At 58.2% G+C, this 17,588-nt stretch overlaps 2 protein-coding genes across 5 annotated transcripts in view; both read right to left on the bottom strand.

Annotated features, from left to right (window-relative positions):
- Positions 1–637: 637 nt before the first annotated feature.
- Positions 638–4,228, bottom strand: CD79B (CD79b molecule). 2 transcript variants are annotated; one of them, XM_008518293.2, is made up of 6 exons: positions 4,023–4,228; positions 3,287–3,328; positions 2,002–2,304; positions 1,652–1,770; positions 1,361–1,402; positions 638–1,252 (listed from the first exon to the last, which is right to left on the bottom strand). In XM_008518293.2, exons 1-6 carry the CDS (start codon positions 4,087–4,089, stop codon positions 1,154–1,156), a joined length of 672 nt encoding a protein of 223 aa, XP_008516515.2. In that variant the 5' UTR covers positions 4,090–4,228; the 3' UTR covers positions 638–1,153. The 2 variants fall into 2 exon arrangements, with proteins under 2 accessions (XP_008516515.2, XP_008516514.2); XM_008518292.2 differs by having other exon boundaries at positions 3,287–3,331; positions 4,023–4,222.
- A 3,767-nt stretch (positions 4,229–7,995) lies between these two features.
- Positions 7,996–17,588, bottom strand: part of SCN4A (sodium voltage-gated channel alpha subunit 4) — a 45,116-nt gene continuing 35,523 nt past the window's right edge. For 2 of the 3 annotated variants that reach the window (XM_070561623.1, XM_070561624.1), the window contains 9 exons: positions 17,034–17,188; positions 16,310–16,483; positions 16,075–16,197; positions 14,447–14,725; positions 14,103–14,156; positions 13,704–13,841; positions 13,087–13,191; positions 12,160–12,430; positions 7,996–11,303 (listed from right to left, as the gene is read on the bottom strand). In XM_070561623.1, the coding sequence (XP_070417724.1) occupies positions 10,078–11,303; positions 12,160–12,430; positions 13,087–13,191; positions 13,704–13,841; positions 14,103–14,156; positions 14,447–14,725; positions 16,075–16,197; positions 16,310–16,483; positions 17,034–17,188 (2,525 nt within the window). In that variant the 3' untranslated portion in view covers positions 7,996–10,077. The remainder of the gene's footprint in view (positions 11,304–12,159; positions 12,431–13,086; positions 13,192–13,703; positions 13,842–14,102; positions 14,157–14,446; positions 14,726–16,074; positions 16,198–16,309; positions 16,484–17,033; positions 17,189–17,588) is intronic. The other variant, XM_070561625.1, reaches the window with a different exon arrangement.

Genomic DNA, 17,588 nt, shown 5'->3' with positions numbered 1-17,588 from the left:
ACAAAGCCTCCTTCGTTAAGAATCTCTCTCTTGTGTGGCTCTAGGTCAAACTAAAAAAAAATTTTCAGGCTTGGTGGGGGCCAGGGGTGGGGTTGTGTGGTACGAGCAGGGGAACCCCTGCCCTCAGGGAGCTTCTGGTTTAACTGGAGCACAAGGTGAGCAGGGGCAGCGCAAGGCAGTAGCTAAGAAAGAGCTGCAGAGGCCGGGGTCTAAACAGGCATTGGGCAGGGACTGGGGCGCTTTGGGAGGGCTTCCTGTAGGCAGAAGGCCCTGAAGGACAGTAGGATTGGGATGGGTGGGGGAGGGTAACCCCTGCCCTACAGAGCAAGACTCAAGTGCTGCTTGTTGGCTAAAAGGAACACAAGATGAGGGTGTCCCTGCCAAGGAGAAGGGCCAGTCCAGTCAGCCTGGCTCCAGTTGCTCTGGGCCCAGGTAGGGTCCCAGCAGGGGAAGAAAGGAGGATGTGACTGCAGGTCCCAACTGGCTTAAGAGAGAAGAAGCTAGGAGCCCAGGAGAGGTCCATGAGCCCCATGGCAGTCATCCCCTCCCACACCCCATAGGCCCACGAGTGCCCAAAAACTTGTGCCCGAACAGATACTTTCATCCAACCCATACTCATAGATGTCACAAGCCTATGTGTGGTTTCTCAAGACACGTTGTTTATTCCATAGGAGAACGGGCTCAAGGCTAGCAGCCCCCTGGGGTGGGAGAGGGTGGGAGAGGGGAGGAAAGAGTGGGAGAGGGATGAAGCTCTCAACGGCCCATCTGTGGCCAAGTAGGGGCGGGCTGTGGCCCTTCCCAGGCTCTACAGGAAGGCAGTCTGCTCTGAGTCCATTTGCAGGTTCCAGACAAGTCTCTGCCTGCCCTGTCCTGAATGCAGGATGGATTTCCGCATAGCACCCCTGGAAGGCTGGGTCCAGTCTATCCCCAGAGAACTCCCTGCTCCAAATCACTGCCCTGTGGCCTTTCCACTCCAGTCCCTTCAGCAAGAGCTGGGGACCAGAGGCTGGAGGGGCAGGCAGATCTGGTGGGCCAACTTTGGAGGCCGATAGGGGGTCCAAGGATAAAGGGATGCGCTGGGAGCCAGGCGGCTCTGAAGCAGTCCATGAGGGCCCAGCAGGCTGTGCCGAGGGGCATGGGGATGGCCAACCCCTCACTCCTGGCCTGGGTGTTCACCCACTGACCACTTCACCTCCCCTGTCCGCAGAGTCACTATGTCCTCGTAGGTGGCTGTCTGGTCAATGTCCAGGCCCTGGAGACATGGAATGGAGCTCAGCCCTTGGCCGCTCCCCAACCACACCAACAGGTGGTGCTGCTGACCCCCCGGCGCCCCGAGCTGAGGGTCCACCCTGCTCCTCACCTCGTATGTGTGATCTTCCTCTATCCTAGTCTTGCTGTCATCCTGCGGGGCCAGGGATGGAGAATGTTAGCTTCCCCCACCCACTTCTCTGCTGGGCCAGGCCAGTGAGGGCCAGCGAGATTGGCCTGGGGTGAGGGGTGAGGGGTTGAGGTGCACTTTGCAAGAACAAACTGAATGACTGAGGGAGTGGTGGAAATGGTGAGTCAATGGGCAGGCTCTGGGGCTGAGAAGATGGAGACCCTGCCCATCTCTGGCCTGCCCCATGGCCACCTCCCCAGCCCCCAAGGTCACCTTGTCCAGCAGCAGGAAGATGGGCACGATGATGAAGAGGATGATGAGCAGGGTCTGGATCATGATGATGCCATCCTTCAGTGTGTTCCGCCGCTTTAACTGTGCCACAGTGCTGAACCCTGGGGTGGAAGGAGGCCAAGGATGGTGAGGCTGGGCTCCCCTTTTGGGCCTGCATCCCTCAGGATCTGCTTTTCAGCAGCTCTCCTGGGTGCTCTGGGGCCACCTTCACAATGTAGCCTCCCCAGTGGAGACAGGCTGGGGTGGGATGGAGTGTGATGACTCCATGAGCACCCTGTGGCCCTGTCCACCCCCACTCCCCTCCATGCCTGGAGGGCAGGCCCCACACACACCCATGACTCGCAGCTCGGTGCCACAGCCCCGCACAGAGGACGTCTCCGAGCAATTCCACTGGCAGTAGTAGATGCCGTTGTCCTGATATTGGATGCTTCGGATGGTGAGGGTGTGGATGGATCCATTCTTGGTCTTTAGGATGCGGCCCCTGTCCTCAGTCAGTGGCCTGGGGTCGTTCCTCTCCTGCTTCCGGAGCCAGCTCACTGTGCCCGAGGTCTCTGCATGGCACCTTATTTCCACCTCAAAGCCTCGTTTCTTGGCCACAAAACGTGGGGACTGCCAGATCTGGGAACAAGGGCTTTCTGTGGGAGTCAAGGCCAGGATCAAAATCCCACTTGGCATCTTCCTGGCTGCCAGCCCAACCTGAGGCCCATCCTGGGTGACATTGAGCCCTGGCTTAGCACCCCTTGTCTGTCCTTGTGTGGGACAGACAGAACGCAGAGGTGTGGGGGAGCTGAGCCACATGAGAGGCCACAGGCCAAACCACCGGACCCTGCCCCTTCCTGACTAGCCTCTCCACCACTACCAATTTGATTTTCTTTTAGAAAGGCTCTGGAACCGTCTGATCTCTTTCCATGACCGTACAGTAGCCTGATCCGGGCCTCACCCTCTGGGACCCAGAGGCCCATAGGACAGACTCCCACCTGGCCTAGTGCTCCCCCTTTCCATGCCTTGGAATGCCCTGCACTTGTTTGAAATCCTCGGGGGCTCCCCACTGCCCACAAGGTTAAAGGCCAAATCCTTAGCCTGGCAATGGAGGCCCTCCACACCTATCCCCTGCCCATCTTTCCTCCATCACCTCCCCCTACCCTCCTGCGTGGACCTGCTCCACTTTTTGTTCCTGAACCCTCTTTCTCAGCTTGGCGTGCTCTCCCCACCCACCTGCTCCAAGAAGCCTCCCTCTCACCCCGGCAGTGAGTGGCACCCTCGGAATTCCTGGGCTCCAGCAGCCTGGGCAGCCTGTCAGAGCCCCTAAGGTTGTGGGCTCCTTCAGGGCTGAGCCCGACTCCTCAGCAGGACAGACCTAGCCTGAGTCCTCTGTGGGATTCCCTTTGGCTCCCCACTCCCACCCTGGCTTTAGCCCAGCCCCTCAGTCACTGGAACTGGAGCACTTAGGTCTAATGAGAATGATGTCTGAGGGGGCGGGTGGTGGGGATGGGAGTCCTGCGTGAGGAGACCCAGGGGGACAAGGGCACAAGGGGCAGCCATGGGACAGTGACCTGGGTTGGACATAGACATCCTTGCTCAAGAATGAAGCGGCAAAGTTGCCCACCATTCACCCACCTGTGGCCTGGTCCTTGTGGTTGGTTGATAGCACCGCCTCACCTGCTGGGTGGGAGGAAGTGGGCGGGGCCAGGTCAGAGCCTCTCCCCTCTGAGCTGGCTGCCCCACCCCTGCGCGCCCTCTGCTTTCCCAGACCCACTTCCTCCTCCTAGGACGTCAGCTTCAAGACCCCTCAGCCCTCCCCAGCCCTGCTCTGGAGAGACTGGAGTGGGATAGGGTCACCAGAAGATCTGTGTCCCAGCCCCGCTTCTGCCTTGGACCTGCCCAGTGGCCTTGAGCAGGAGCCTGGATGAGACAGAGAGGAAAGTCACAGCTGGGCTCTCCAGTCTTCCAGACCAGGGGACAGTTTCTGGAACATGCGTGTCTCAGGGTCTGCTTGGGGGTAACTTTTCCTCTGCCTCCCCCCATGCAGTGCCCTGAGAGGGCCTGGGGGTGAACCACACTGCTCTCCTCTCTTCCTCCCTGGCCTAACTCTTCCGCGGTCAGAGCCACCAACTCCTCATGCCCAGCTCAGCCCCGACACTCTTCAGGTGGGAGAGGGGCTGGGGCTGCAGACCCCTGAGTCCAACAGCATGGCTGATACCCACAGACTCAGGCCCCGGGGCAGTCAGAGGGGGACAGAGGCAGAAAGTGTGAGAGATAGGAGAGGGAGGTTGGAGAGAACAGGAGACATAACCAGCAGAAAGAGATGGTGACAGAGAGCGAAACCAGCAGGCCTCTTTGCAGGAGGCTGTACCTGAAAGGAGCAGCAGCAACGCCATGAGCCAGTTGCTGGCCATGGGAGACAGCGCCAGCCTAGCCATGGTCACCGCTCTGTCTCGACCCCAAGCCCGTGACGAGGAAGGATGGAGGCTCCTGGGGGGAAAACGTGTAACTGCCCCGGCTGCAGCCTGTCTCCTCCCCGCCTCTTCCCCACCAGGCCCCTTCCTGCCATGCAAATCGGGACCCAGGGGAGGCACCAACTCTCCTGGGACTCTGGGGGAGGGCGGGCTCTATTGTCAGCTGTGCTGCTAAGGCTCAAAGGTCACCCCAGCTTGGGCACTACAGCTGGGGTCCACAGTGGATGTCCTGGGAGGTAGGGGCCCCTGAGTCTTCTGAGAGTAGCCTGTGCTTCCTTCCCTGTGTACCCACCCCACTGATGGTCATGCCCTGAGGCCCGTCAGCCTCCCATCCCGCAGTCTAGATTCCCAGGCACTTAGGTAAATACACATGGGTCCTGTGGATGAATGTGAGCGTGGGCCCTCTGCCCTGGACCAGCCTGCACCCTGCAGGAAGAGGAGCACCAAGGAAGGATGGTGCAGAGGTGCTGGGGGGCAGCTATGGGCCCAAGCCAGGTACCCAGAGGAGCCCAGAGCACAGCCTCTTGACTGGAGTGCAGGCAGCCATGTTGGAGGTTGGTGGAGATTTGACCCTGTGGAGGAAGGGGGCCACAGAGGTTCCTGAACAAGAGCTAGCCAAGAGTGGCAGATGATTTGGTTCAGGCCCTCACAAGAAGCTTCCCTCCCTCACTTGGTGGGAGAGTTTGCTAGGAGCTGCCAAAGTGGGTGGACTTAGGTGGAGACAGCTTAGAGAAAACCCGCCACTCAGCAGTTGGGGCTCCCAGGGCACTGAAGTGTTGTCCACAGCTGCAGGGGTCTTGGGTGGGGGACAGGAGGTCAGTTTAGTTTCAGGTTCTGAAACTAAAAGGCTCTCCGGCTTTATCTTGCCAAGCAGCAGACTGGTGGATGGAACCATAGCGGTCAGGAGCTTGTCTAAGCTCAACTTTGAGCCCCTGCCCCTGGGTCAGACACAACTCTCACCCCTTGAGGGAGGGGTGCTCTTGTGTTAGTGCATGACCTGCACAGCTGCACCCGGCAGGCCTGCACACCTCAGCCCCACGGCCGAGCTCACTCTGAGTCTTACGTCTCCTGAAAGCTTCTTTTTTCTCTCTTGTCCCCTCACTCCTTCTCTTCTCCTGACCCCCAGGAAGGGAAGAAAGATGCTGAATCCTACATGTCTTCTGCCTCCATCTCGTTCTCCCCACTAACCTCCATTTTTCAGACAGCCTGTGCTGCTGGCGGGCTTATTTGGGTTAGGGAGGTGCGGACCTGCCTCCCAAGCGGTGAGGAAGGCAGGGGTCTTAGATGCTGCCCCCTCAGTCCTGGGCATAGGCCTCACCTGTCATGGTGGGGGACACCCTTGAGGAGTGCCCACCAGGACCGAGACTATGGAAAGTGGGGACAGGAGGGTTAAGGTTTCATTGAAGGAACAGCCCGTTCCCGGCAGTCCCAGATGTTCTTGCTGTTCCCAGATGTTCCAAATGAAAAAAACATTTCTCTGAAAATGTGTCATATGTTCAGCTCATAGAACAAACAACCCGGGAATATAAACATCACCTGAGGTCAGCTTGGGGACTGCTGGCCCCTGGTGCTGTGGGGGTGGTTGGAGACACCCTAGAGGAATAGGGGGAAATCCAGGGGTCTCTTCTTTTAGCAAAGTACATCCTGGTGGTGGAGGCCTTGGTTAGCTTTGGGGCCAGTGTCCCCCCAAAGTTGGGAGAATAATTGGGGAAGGCTTGGGGCACACACATGTAGGTGTGCATGTGTATGCTCACAGGTGTGTTGCCTGGGCTGTGTGGAGTGGCGCCTGCTCAGGAGCTGGTCCTGGGGCCCAGGGTGACTCTAGGGGGCATAAAGGTTGGGAGGCTGTTGATATCCTCCAAACACACACATATCCATGTCCCCCGTGGGTGGGGATGCAGATGTGTCCTTTGGACTTCATGCCCATTCATGCCAGGCAGAGATCCGTTTTCAAGAGGGGGTGGGGGCGAGGGGGCCCCACTGCCTGCGGGGTTATTTGTCACAGTTGGGACCGCGCTGTTCCCTCCTTGGTGACAACAGTACTGAGCTCGGTCCAGGGCTTGTGACGCCTTTTCTTTCCTGGAATAGGAGGCCTCGTAAGCCCACTCCCGTCTCTGCCCCCAGCTACCCTGGGCTGCACACCCCGCCTTTCCAGGAAGGCAGCATCAAAACAAGAAATGGAGGTGTAGGGAGAGGGGACAAGGGGCTCAGGGGTTTGGGGAAGCAAGAGGACAGGGACCCCCCACAACCCTGGAGATGGTGGGAGACAGCAGAATCTCAGTGAGAGAAGGGCTCAGACCCCTGCCCCTTCCCCAGTCTGCTCTGACTGGCTCCACTAGGCACACTGTTACCGGGAGGAGGCCTCTGGCTTAGAAGGATGTGGGTCTGAATCCCAGCCCTGCAGTGTACCAGCCAGAAAGCCTCCCCAAGTTACGTGGTGGTCCTCAACAAGGCGGGGGGGTCCCACCTCGGGAGCATCTGGAATTGCGCCAGGGCCATTGTGATGGTCACGATGACCAGTGGACCCAACTGGCATTCATGGGCCAGGGTCACTGAAGGCCCTGAAGTGGAAGGGACAGCGTCTCACAAGCAGAATTCCCCTGTCTCACACGCCAACAGTGCTCAGCTAAGCAACACCCAGCCTTAACCCCTCAGAGACCATTTCCTCATTTGTGTAAAATAGGAATAATCATAATAATACCTTCTTCAGAGGGCGGTTGTGCGCCTTGAAGGAAATCCTATATCTGAAGCACTTGGCGAGGACCCTGGAAGCACAGTCCGCCCTCAGGAAGGTGGTGAACAGCACTGACAACTGGGGAGGGATGTGATTCTGAAATATTAGCCTGTGGTATCTGTGTTTTTGCCTTTTTTTCTGCTGCCATTCAAGCATCAGGGGAAAGGCCGACTGGGCCCCCCTGCAAGCTTTCCTGTCCTTGGGGCCAGAGAGGGACCCAGGCGCAGTTTGGAGAAACTTAAAGTGAGAACTGGCTCCCCATCCCAGAGAGGGCGGTCAGCACCCTGGGCGGGGGCTCAGAGGACCCTGCAGGGATGCTGGACCCCTCCCCACCAGGCAAAAAGAGCAGCAGGATGGGGAGGGGCCTCAGGGACGTGGCTGAGGGACATCAGGGTGGCCTGTGGGTGCCCCTCTCCAGCTCCCATGGGTGCCATGTAACCTCAGGACCCAGGAAAAGGGGGTGCAGAAATCTTGAAAAGGACTAGTTTGAAGGAATACAGTATGGAAGTCAGAAACCAAGTTGTACGAAACAAAATTGTATATAACATTATATTTCACCCACCGGGATCGTAGACTGAGCTCACTGCGTAACATCACTCTTTGTCCTGGGTCCATGGGACCCTGGGCTCTCTGGGGTCGGGGCTCAGCGGCAGGGTCCTGTGGGGGATAGTACACACACTGGAGAGGGAGGTACACGCACATACCGTGTGCCCCACAGGCACCTTGGGGCCTCTGGGGTGGGAGAGAAGTGAAGGGGCTCCCAGAGAGGAGGGGCCGGGGAGGCGGGGTCCCAATACCTTTTTCCTGGGTGCTGTGGGGAGAGGGAGTGTGGTGCTGCCTGTTGGGAAGGAGGGGCACAGCTCCTGACCTCATCTGGCCTCTCAGACTCCAGCTAAGAGGAGGCCAGAGAGCAGCTAAGACACTGGTGTCCAAGCCTCCTTTTGGAGGGGGCAGGAGAGAGCTGGACTGGGCCAGGGGAGGGAGCTGAGGCTTTCCTTATCCTGCCCTCCCCGGCCCCCTAGAGGCTCCCAAGTCATCCTCACTTGGCTCCAATCCCCACCAGTCCTTCTTGCTTCTTGCTCCCTCAGACTCCACGACATCTGCATGTTGAGGCGCAGAAGGAAGAAACCCACACATCAGAGGCACCAGGGGGAGGTTTATTATAAGAACTGTACAAAGGACCCCATCTGCCGGCCTGGCTTGGGCCTGTCCCCACCCAGACAAGGTGCGAATGGGTGTGGATCTGCAGGGGAGAGGGCCACAGGTGGGGAAGGCTCTGCAATCTGTACACGGTCCAGGGGAGGATATCCAGTCCAGCAGATGCTGAGGCTCTTAGGGCCGCACCCGTCCAGGGCTGGAGGAGGGAAAGGCAGTGGGCAGAGGGCTGGTCAGGGACGAGGCTGCCCCCTATAGGATGAACCTTCTGCAGGAGGAGACAGAAGGAGTGGGGGCCTCCTTCCGCAGAGGACACAGGCAGGAGATGGGGAGCAGGGCTGGGGCAATGGGTGTGATGAAGAGAACCAGAGGAAGAGAGAAGAGTGGACTCATGGGGAGTGAGAGAGAGGGATGCCCAGGTAGGGCGGTGAGGAGGGCAGACAGAAAGGAAGGCTCCAGCCTTGGGTGTGCACACACACAAACACACACACATGTTGTTTTGGAGGTTTTGCTGCTTCCTGAGTTTTAATCAAACTGTTCATGAGAAACAAGAAGAAAAAGAAGAGGAACTAAGGCCAACAGGGACTCAATGTGCAAACCTTACCACGTGTTCACACTTGTACACACACTCACAACACAGGCATACCACATGGACAGCCCTGCACAGAAGACACACACACACCAGCCAGACACTACAGGGGCACAATGACACACATATATACAAATATAACCATACACACATGCATATGCAGTCATCGTAGGACGCGGTGGTTCACACACTTTAACACACACACACAGCTATACACATGGCACAAAGCAGACACAAAGGGACACACACAGGTGAATAAATCCAGTAATGCCTGAGCAGGTCTTTCACCCCCTCCTCCAAGCTTGGCCTCTGTCTGTTCTCCAGGAGCCAGCAGAGGCCTGGCACTGCCATGCCAGCAGACGTGCCACCCGGCTTTCCAGGCAGCAGGAAGTTGGAAGGCTGGGCCTGAGCCAGGTGAGCCATGCATGCCCCGGTGTTGAAATCTCTCACATGGGCTCAACTATAACGTTCTTAGGATCACTTTGAGGAGGGAGAAGAAAAGATGAGGAGGGAGAAAGAGATGGGCGTGGTGGGGGACGACAAGGTGATCTCGAGGCTTGGTGAGGCTACAGGGAGCCCCAGTGCTAATGGAGGAGTGAGGAAGGGAGGGAGGGACAGGAATCTGCCTCCTGAGCCCCAGGGTCCCCGACCCCACCCCAGGTCTGGGTGCTAAGGCCAAGAAAGCCTCCAGTGCAATGACACAGCTGGTAGGCTCCACCCTATACTACCCATCTGTGCTTCCCAGAAAAAGACAGTCCTCAAGTGGAATTCTCCTTCTGTTCTTCCCCCAGGGGCCAGCCAGGGGAGCCAGGGGTCTGGACAATGGACAAACTGGGAAATGGTTTCAGGGAACACAACCCCAGCCCGATGTGTCAGGATCCAGTGGCCAATCAGGTTTGTGGAGCCATCTCTGGACCAGTGACACTTCTCTTTCCCAGGGAAATCCTGAGCTGGCAGGGTGAAGCTGCATCTCAGAGTCAGAGAGCTGGCAGGGCCTGGGGTCAGGTGTCTGCTGTCACTGAAGTTAAGACGTCCTGGAGGGGCTGGGCACCTGAGCCACTGCCTGGGGAGAGGCCAGTAGCTCTTAAGACTCTGGTGGCAGGAAGGCAGCAAATCCCTCCATTGTAGGCCAGCTCCTCCCCAAGTGGAGGGCAGAGATTCTGATGTTCTGACCTCCCCCCAGGCCAAGAGGAGGGGTAGCAGGGCCCATGAGGAGGTGAGAACAACTTGAAGGTGAAATCATGGAGGCAGGGGCCTCAGGCCCAGTTTGGAACCTCAGAGTGCAATTCCCATTTTCTATGACCTGGGGAGGCAGGTGCTCCATTCTGAGTGTCAGCCCCAGCATGGCCAAATCCTGTCACTGACAGGGAGCCAGATCAGTCCCAGACTCAAAGCCCTGCTTCCTCAGCAAGCGGGCACCACAGGGGAGCTTTAGGGCTATACCAGGCTCTGCTGGCCACCTTGATGCAGCCTGCTAGACAAGAGACTCTTTGACCCCTGGGCGCACAGTCAGCCCCGGAGGTGGGGAGGGAGGGAGGGCAGAGTCCGAGGGGCTGATGGGTGTGAGCCCCATGGCAGGTCCAGCATCCCCTGTTGAGCCCCTCTCCTCACCCTTGCTCTGCACACCACTGTTCCCATTCTCACGGCCATACATCTTGCTCATGGTGTTGGCGATCAGTCCCTCCTTCTCGGGGGCCCCATCCCCGCTGCCGTCCTGACTGTGGCGGTACATGTAGGATGCCTGCTTCACAGAGCGCTGAAGCAGATGCCGGCGGTAGGCCCTCTGGATCTTGATGGCGCACACCTCCTCCTGCTTCCTCTTGAGGGTGGTGGTGATGGGCTCATAGGAGACCTTGGATGGGTTGGCTGCCATGAATTTCTCCTCCATGGTCTCCTTGAGGGCATCCATTTCCCCAGAGTCACCCAGGACCTCTTTGGTCAGGGCAAAGAGGATGTCCAGGCAGTGGATCTTGTCGCCGGGCACCATGGGCAGGTCCAGCGTGATGAGCTTTATCTTGTTAGGCTTGGCGATCCTCAGTGGTTCCTGCAAGGTGTCTACGAAGTCAGAGAGGCGGCTATAATCAATGAACTGCGTGGCGTCAGGGTCAAACTTCTCCCATGTCTCATAGAACATCTCAAAGTCGTCCTCACCCAGGGGCTCGCTGCTCTCCTCGGTAGCCACGTTGAAATTCTCCAGGATGATGGCAATGTACATGTTGACCACGATGAGGAAGGAGATGATGATGTAGCTGCAGAAGAAGCAGATGCCGATGGAGGGGTTGCCGCAGTCACCCCTGACACTGGTGCCCGGGTTCTCCAGTGTGGGGTCACAGTCAGGGGGCCCGCTGTTGAGGATGGGATTGAGGAGCCCGTCCCAGCCAGCTGACGTGGTGATCTCGAAGAGGCAGATGATGCTGTTGCCAAAGGTCTCAAAGTTGAACATGTCATCGATGCCTGACTCCTTCTTCACATAGGCAAAGTTGGACATGCCGAAGATGGAGTAGATAAACATGACCAGAAAGAGGAGCAGGCCAATGTTGAAGAGGGCAGGGAGTGACATCATGAGGGCAAAGAGCAGCGTCCGGATGCCCTTGGCCCCACGGATCAGCCGCAGGACGCGCCCGATCCGTGCCAGGCGGATCACACGGAACAGTGTGGGTGACACGAAGTATTTCTGGATCAGGTCGGAGAGTGCGAGGCCTGCAGGGAGGAAGTGGTGAGGACTGCTGCCCTCAGGGTGGGAGGCCGGGGTGGGGGTGGGGGGCGGGGCATGCGGGGCTCAAGGGGCCCCGGCCTGGTGTGCTCTTCCCCAGAAAGGAGCAGCAGAAGCTCAACCCTCAGGGCATAGCCTTAATGGCCTGACCCATCAGGCTGGGCTTTCCCAGGGTCTTGAGGCCAGGGGTGACATCTGTGCCCTGACAGAGCTGAATGGAGGTGAGAGATGCCAACATTGATGGGGTGAGGGTAAGGCCCATTCCCAAGGCTGTTTGCAGATGCCATAGATGAGAGTGAAAGGGAGAGAGGGAGGATAGCTCTGTGTGTGTATGACTCTGGGCATGCGACATAACTTGTTTGTGACTCAGTTTCCTCATCTGTAAAATGGAAGGGATAATAGTACCTCCCTCATGGCATTGTTATGAACAATTAGTGAGCTAATGCCTGTAAAGTGCATAGCACAGCGTCAGGCAAACAGTAAATGCTCAATAAATGGTAGCTAATTACTATCATAATTACACATGTCCACGCACTTCTCCAGTGTGTGTGGGTACTGGAACTGTCTTCTTACGTTTTTCAGTAAGCACATGAGCACCTGAGTGTGTGTCTAGTAGCCAGGTAAATGTTTCTGGAGGTGTATTCACGTGTGTGCAGGCAACAGGCTGCCTGTGAACCCATCCTCATGTGCCTTTGTGCATTAAGTGTGAATGCCAGGTGCACACACACATGTGTATGTGTGAGTGTGTGCGTGATCATGCCAGGTGCATGAGCAGGTGTGCATACACGAGAATGGGAGCACCAGGCCTTCCTGAATGACTCAGCCCAGGCTGGTCCTGCTCACCCACAATGGACAGGATGACAACCACGAAGTCGAAGATGTTCCAGCCAACGGTGAAGTAGTATTGGCGCAGGGCGAACATCTTGAGCACACACTCCCCCGTGAAGACGATGATGAAGACCATATTGATGTTGTACAGGATGTCCACCTTGAGCTGGCTCTGGTCGTCCGTCTCCACCATCATGGTGACCATATTGAGGCAAATGAGGATCATGATCGTGATGTCGAACACCTGCTTCGTCACAAAGTCATACACCATGCCCTGGATCTTGTTCTGCAGAGTGAATGGAAGTGCAGGGATGTACATGGGTGGATATGGGTGGAGGAGTGGTCAGGGCCCACACAGGACATGAACAGGTGGGAGACACAGGATGACACGACAGCATAACAAAGAGGAGAGGGAGAGAGAGAGGGAGAGGAGGTATCAGGGTTTGTGGTGAAGTTGCAGGGTGGAGGCCAGGGAGCGGAGAGCTATCAGACCAGGCCATTCTATGGGGTCCGTGGACATCTTTCCTCAATCTGGGACCCTTCCTTCTGTCAAGGTCCCCAGCAACCCCTCACCCTTCTCCCAAAGCCATTGCTCACTGGGAGGGTATCTGGACATCCTCTTACTCTCCCTCCTAGGGGCCCTTGGACCAGAGGCCACCAGCTGAGAAAGTGGATGGACACTGGGGTGCTATGCAGGGTGGGGTGAGGGGTACACCAGTGACTGGAGCTAAGCAGGCAGCCGCTGCTCGCGCATACGGTGCCTTTGTGCAGTTACAAAGAGGCGCCCCTCTCGGCAGGTAGACCCAGCCTCTTTGCAGGTGGACCCAGCCTCACGTCAGGGACACAGCCTGGCAGGCAGAGCACAAGCTGAATTTTGCCCCCATCAGCCCCCTCAGCGGGAGCCTCACACAGGCTGCAGGAGGAGGAGCCCAGCGGCTGTACCTGGGGCCGGGGAATTGGCTTCTGAGGCTTCTTGGAGCCAAGCTTCTTCATGGCATTATAGTATTTCTTCTGTTCCTCCGTCATGAAGATGTCTTTCCCTCCAAGGTATAGTGGAATGCAGCCCGTAAGGTTAGGGGATCCCCCCTCTGCCTCCAGAACCTCCCTACCTCAGGCACCACCCTTAAAGCAGCCCCCATCCCAGCAGGGGGGCCTGGTGGGAAGGGGGGGCCTGGAGGGACCAGAGATATGGGTTGAGGGAAGAGGGGGAAGGTGACTGAGGGGTCCAGAGAAGGGAAGGGGACCAGCGCTGCCTCACAGCCTGTTTTGGGATGCTTTCCATCAATATCTTGTTGGGTCCTTAGAAGGACCCAGCAAGGTAGGTAGCATCAACCTCATTTCATAGATAAGAAAACTGAGGTTCACGGAGGCCAAGTCACTTGTTCAAGGTCACCCAGTGGGATTTGAACCCAGGCTTGCTGCCTCAACCATGCCACCAGCAACAGCACACTGGGTGCTGAGGCAGCATTTGTGACTATACGGAGGAATGATGGGACGAAGGAAGGGAGGAGGGAGCCCAGCATGGGGAGAGCCCAGGGATGGCCGGGTTGGATACTCATCTTCTTCTTCTGCTGGTTGAAGTTGTCAATGATGACGCCGATGAAGAGGTTGAGTGTAAAGAAGGACCCGAAAATGATGAAGATGACGAAATAGAGGTACATATAGATGTTCACCTCATACTGCGGCTGCTCCTCCTGCTGCAGGGGCCACAGGATGGGACAGGGTTTGCTGGGCATGCTTGGGGGTACATGCTGGCTGCTCCTTGCTCCCCATCCCACTGTGGGCAGGAGAGGCCTGGGGTCCAGAGGTGGACCCAGCCACCCTCAGGTTGCTGGGTCTCAGAGCCTCCCGAGGAGGCAGCATGGCAGTGGGGATGGGCAGAATGTGCCATTGTGTCTCTGATCTGAGTCCTCTCCCCTGGCTTGCTCACCAGCCACATCTCAGTGACCCCCACTCACCTCCCGAGAGTCTACGGCTGCATACATGATGTCCATCCAGCCCTTGAAGGTGGCCTAAGAAAGTGCGGTTGGGTGAGAGGTGAGGGGGCTGCTCCCTGCCTCCATCATCCATGAGTTATGCGCCCCGCCCCCCCAAGTCTGGTCCTCCCCAGAGGCTGCCTGCCCAGAGCCCCACTGGGGCAGGCATTAAATAGAGGCCAGAGAGGTCTAGACACTACCTCAGGGTCCCACAGCCCTGGAAGCAGGGTGGGCAGCTCCCTAACAAGGAGTGGCAGTGGGCTCAGGTACAAGAGATCCGGGGCACCTCCATCCCAGTTCCATGCCGATCAGCAGGTCACACTCACCACCTGGAGGAGGGAGAGGTAGCCCAGACCCACGTTGTCGTAGTTGACCTTGACATTGAGCCAGCGGACCTGGCCTGTGTGCATCAGGCTCTCGCACTCGGACTTGTTGTTGACCTCGGAGATGTCGAATCTCTCGGAGGTGGTGGTGTTGATGCAGTAGTAGAACTTGCCGGCAAACAGGTTGACGCCCATGATGCTGAAGATGAGCCAGAAGATGAGGCAGACGAGCAACACATTCATGATGGAGGGAATGGCTCCCAGGAGGGCATTCACCACCACCTGGGGGCCAGGGAAGGGCGTCATTGCCAGATCTTCTCCCAAGCAGGTGGGGGAGACCTGGTCTCCTCTGGGAGAGGCCTACCCAACTACACTAACCAGGGAACCAGGCAGGGCTGTGCATCGTTATTCAGGGAAGGCTTCCTGGAGGAGGGCGAATCTGAGCCAGGCCTAGGGGAGAAGTCAGCTGGGTTGTATGTGTTGGGGGAGGGGTGGGAGCGAGGAGCAAGGGTGAGGGGCTGCCGGCCTGGTGGTTGGAGAAGGCTCTCTGCTTGGTTGGAGCCATCAGCCCAGAGTTGGGGCACTGGGCTTCTCTGGAAGCAGCCCCGCCACGGGTCACCAGGCAGGAGACAAACACTCCTTCCTCGGCCCCCATAGGAAACTCAGCTCCCGTGACCTGGCCCCCTGCTCATCTGCTCACAGCCATTTGAGGCACAGACACAGAAAAGAAGCCATCAGGGTCTTCGAAGCAGCCGGACCCTGGGACTGGAGCTCTGCGCCCCACCAGTCCTGGCCACACGGGTCAACCTCACCAATTTCAGACTGGGCTAAATCTGGGGATTGTCCCTTTTCAAGGAAAAGCTGTTTTACAAGCTTCAGACAGAGTGGGTGGCACAAGCCTGGTGATACCCAGGGAGCTCTATTCCTGGCTGGGGCACCAACCAGGCAGTTGGTGTGTGGCCACGGGCAGGTCATTTTCCCTCAATGGGGCAGGGTCCCCAGCTCTGGGGGGTGGGAGAGCCCAGCATTAGCTGGCCCCTCGCATGAACGGGAGGGAGCCACTGGGGCCTAGTGCACGGCTGGCCTACAACCAGCTGCTTCACGGAGGTTTGTCCCTCCAGAGTGGGTCTTGTTCCCAACGGACCTCCCTTTGCTGGGGAAGTCCCATTGTCTTGCCCAAACCCTTTATTTATCTGTCACTTCCGCTCTCAGGGGCCTGAGGGAAGGGCAGGCTGGCTCAGAGCCTGGGCACAAACACCTCCCGCTTGCTCGGGTCTCAGGGCCCTGGGGGGGCCCAGTCTGAGGCTGGGGAGGGAACCTATAAACACACATACCTGCTCTCCTCCCTCCTCTCCTCCCTGCCGGCCCTCCTGGAAGCTGCTGCAGCCTCTGCTGCCCCCCACTGGTGGCAGGGTTGAGCCAAGGAGAGGGTCCTAGGGCGGGAATGGGCACCGGGGCTGGTGTGGAAGGATGTCTGGGGGCCCCCAAATCTGGCTTTCAGCAGGGCCCTGGTCCAAGCCCTCTGCCTCCCCTGGTGGTGGCCGGAGGACAGACATGCACCCCCTGTATCTTGCCCTGTGTTGACTGCTCCCCCAATCCCTAGCCCTACTCAGAGTCCCCTCAGCACCCACCCTCATGCCCTCGAAGCGGGACAGTGCCCTCAGGGGACGCAGGGCACGCAGTGTCCGCAGGGATTTGATGGGTCCCAGCTCGGAGTAGCCCAGCCAGTTGGCCACTAGGCTGATGATGGAGACCTGCAAAGGGAGGGTGAGGTGGTCAGGGAGCGCAGGGCCTCAGGACCACAAGGACAACCTCTGGATCTTGCCACAGGGGTGGGGTGGGGGTGGGGTGACAGCAAGGACTCACATCCACGATGAGGAAGTCGAGCCAGCACCAGGCGTTGGTGAAGTATACCTTGAAGCCGTAAGCCACCCACTTGAGCAGCATCTCCATGATGAAGACGTAGGTGAAGACCTTGTCAGCGTACTCCAGGATGGTGCGGATGACTCGCCGCTGCTCGATGTAGATGTCCTCGAAGGCCTGGGGGCACCAGCACAGCCGGGGTGGCCAGGGCCTGGGAGGCCGGGGCAGCAGCCACGTCCCCTACCCTGCCTGATGCTGCCAGTTCCTAGGGACCTGGCCCTGGGGCCAGGCTGGGGGCCAGCTGTTGGCATCTCTCAGACTCCTCATGCCCATCATGGGGATGAACGAGTCTCCCGCTGGGGAGAAACCCCTCAGCTCCCCCTCCCCAACCCTAAGAAGAGCAGCACTCAATCATCTGCGAGGGGGTCCACAGTGACACATCTACAATCCCGCCCCCATCCCAAATTCCCAGGGCCTTTCCAACCTGCCCGCTGGTTGGGACCTGTCGCCATGGGTGCACACAGAGTCAGAGCCCATGTGTCACTTTAAGAAAATTAATATATTCTACAACATATCCTGCAACCACAGGTGAGCTCCTTTAGGATTCTCTGGGTTCGGGACTGTCCAGGCTGCATCCCTTCCTGGTGTGGAAAGGAGGGAGTGCCAGGAGGGCCTGCTTGAGCCTGGCACCGCTCTGCCCGTGCCTGTCCCCCAAGGCAGTGCCTACCAAGGCTCCACTGCTGAGCAGGATCATGAAGACAATGAAGGTCTCAAACCAGTTGTGCTCGACAATCTTGAAGCAGGCCCTGCGGAGGGTCCACCACATCTTCCCACGGCCCTGGGAGATGTCCACGGAGAGGCAGGGAAAGCGTTGCACACAGGCTGGGGGAGGGAAGGGGCCAGGGCACTATGTCACGGGCCTGGGGGCTGCCTCAGGATGCATGGTCAGCATGGTCCCACCACCTTCCCAGGATGCCTCCTCCAGCTCTCCACCTCGCTGCCCCCCAAACCCAGAGCCTCCACCTCTTCCCAACACCTGGCTCCATGTCCTTCACCACTGGTTGGAAATGGGCGGGAAGTAGGGAGGTCCAGCCCCAGCCCTCGCATGGGGACCTCAAGTCCTCCCTCCACAGCCCACTCCACCCATGCGTCAACTGCTGCCAGGGATGGACATGCAGAGGAAAGACATGCAGGGGTGCAGGCCACCAGCCCAGGCGCTATAGCTATCGGCTGCCCCCAGCCTCCCCCACTCCAAACAGGCAGCCTTAACTCTGTAAAACCC

The sequence above is a fragment of the Equus przewalskii genome, chromosome 10 (assembly GCF_037783145.1).
Source record: "Equus przewalskii isolate Varuska chromosome 10, EquPr2, whole genome shotgun sequence".
Lineage (NCBI taxonomy): Eukaryota > Metazoa > Chordata > Mammalia > Perissodactyla > Equidae > Equus > Equus przewalskii.
The sequence above is the reverse complement of the archived record's forward strand: the minus strand, read 5'-3'. Positions and strand labels throughout refer to the sequence as shown.

Coding starts and splice junctions, on each gene's coding strand:
- CD79B (XM_008518292.2), bottom strand. CDS start 4,089: ATGGCTAGGCTGGCGCTGTCTCCCATGGCCAGCAACTGGCTCATGGCG. Junction 1,403..1,651: donor TCTTCCTGCTGCTGGACAAG/GTGACCTTGGGG, acceptor CTGGCCCCGCAG/GATGACAGCAAGACTAGGAT. Junction 1,253..1,360: donor AGGAAGATCACACATACGAG/GTGAGGAGCAGG, acceptor CCATGTCTCCAG/GGCCTGGACATTGACCAGAC.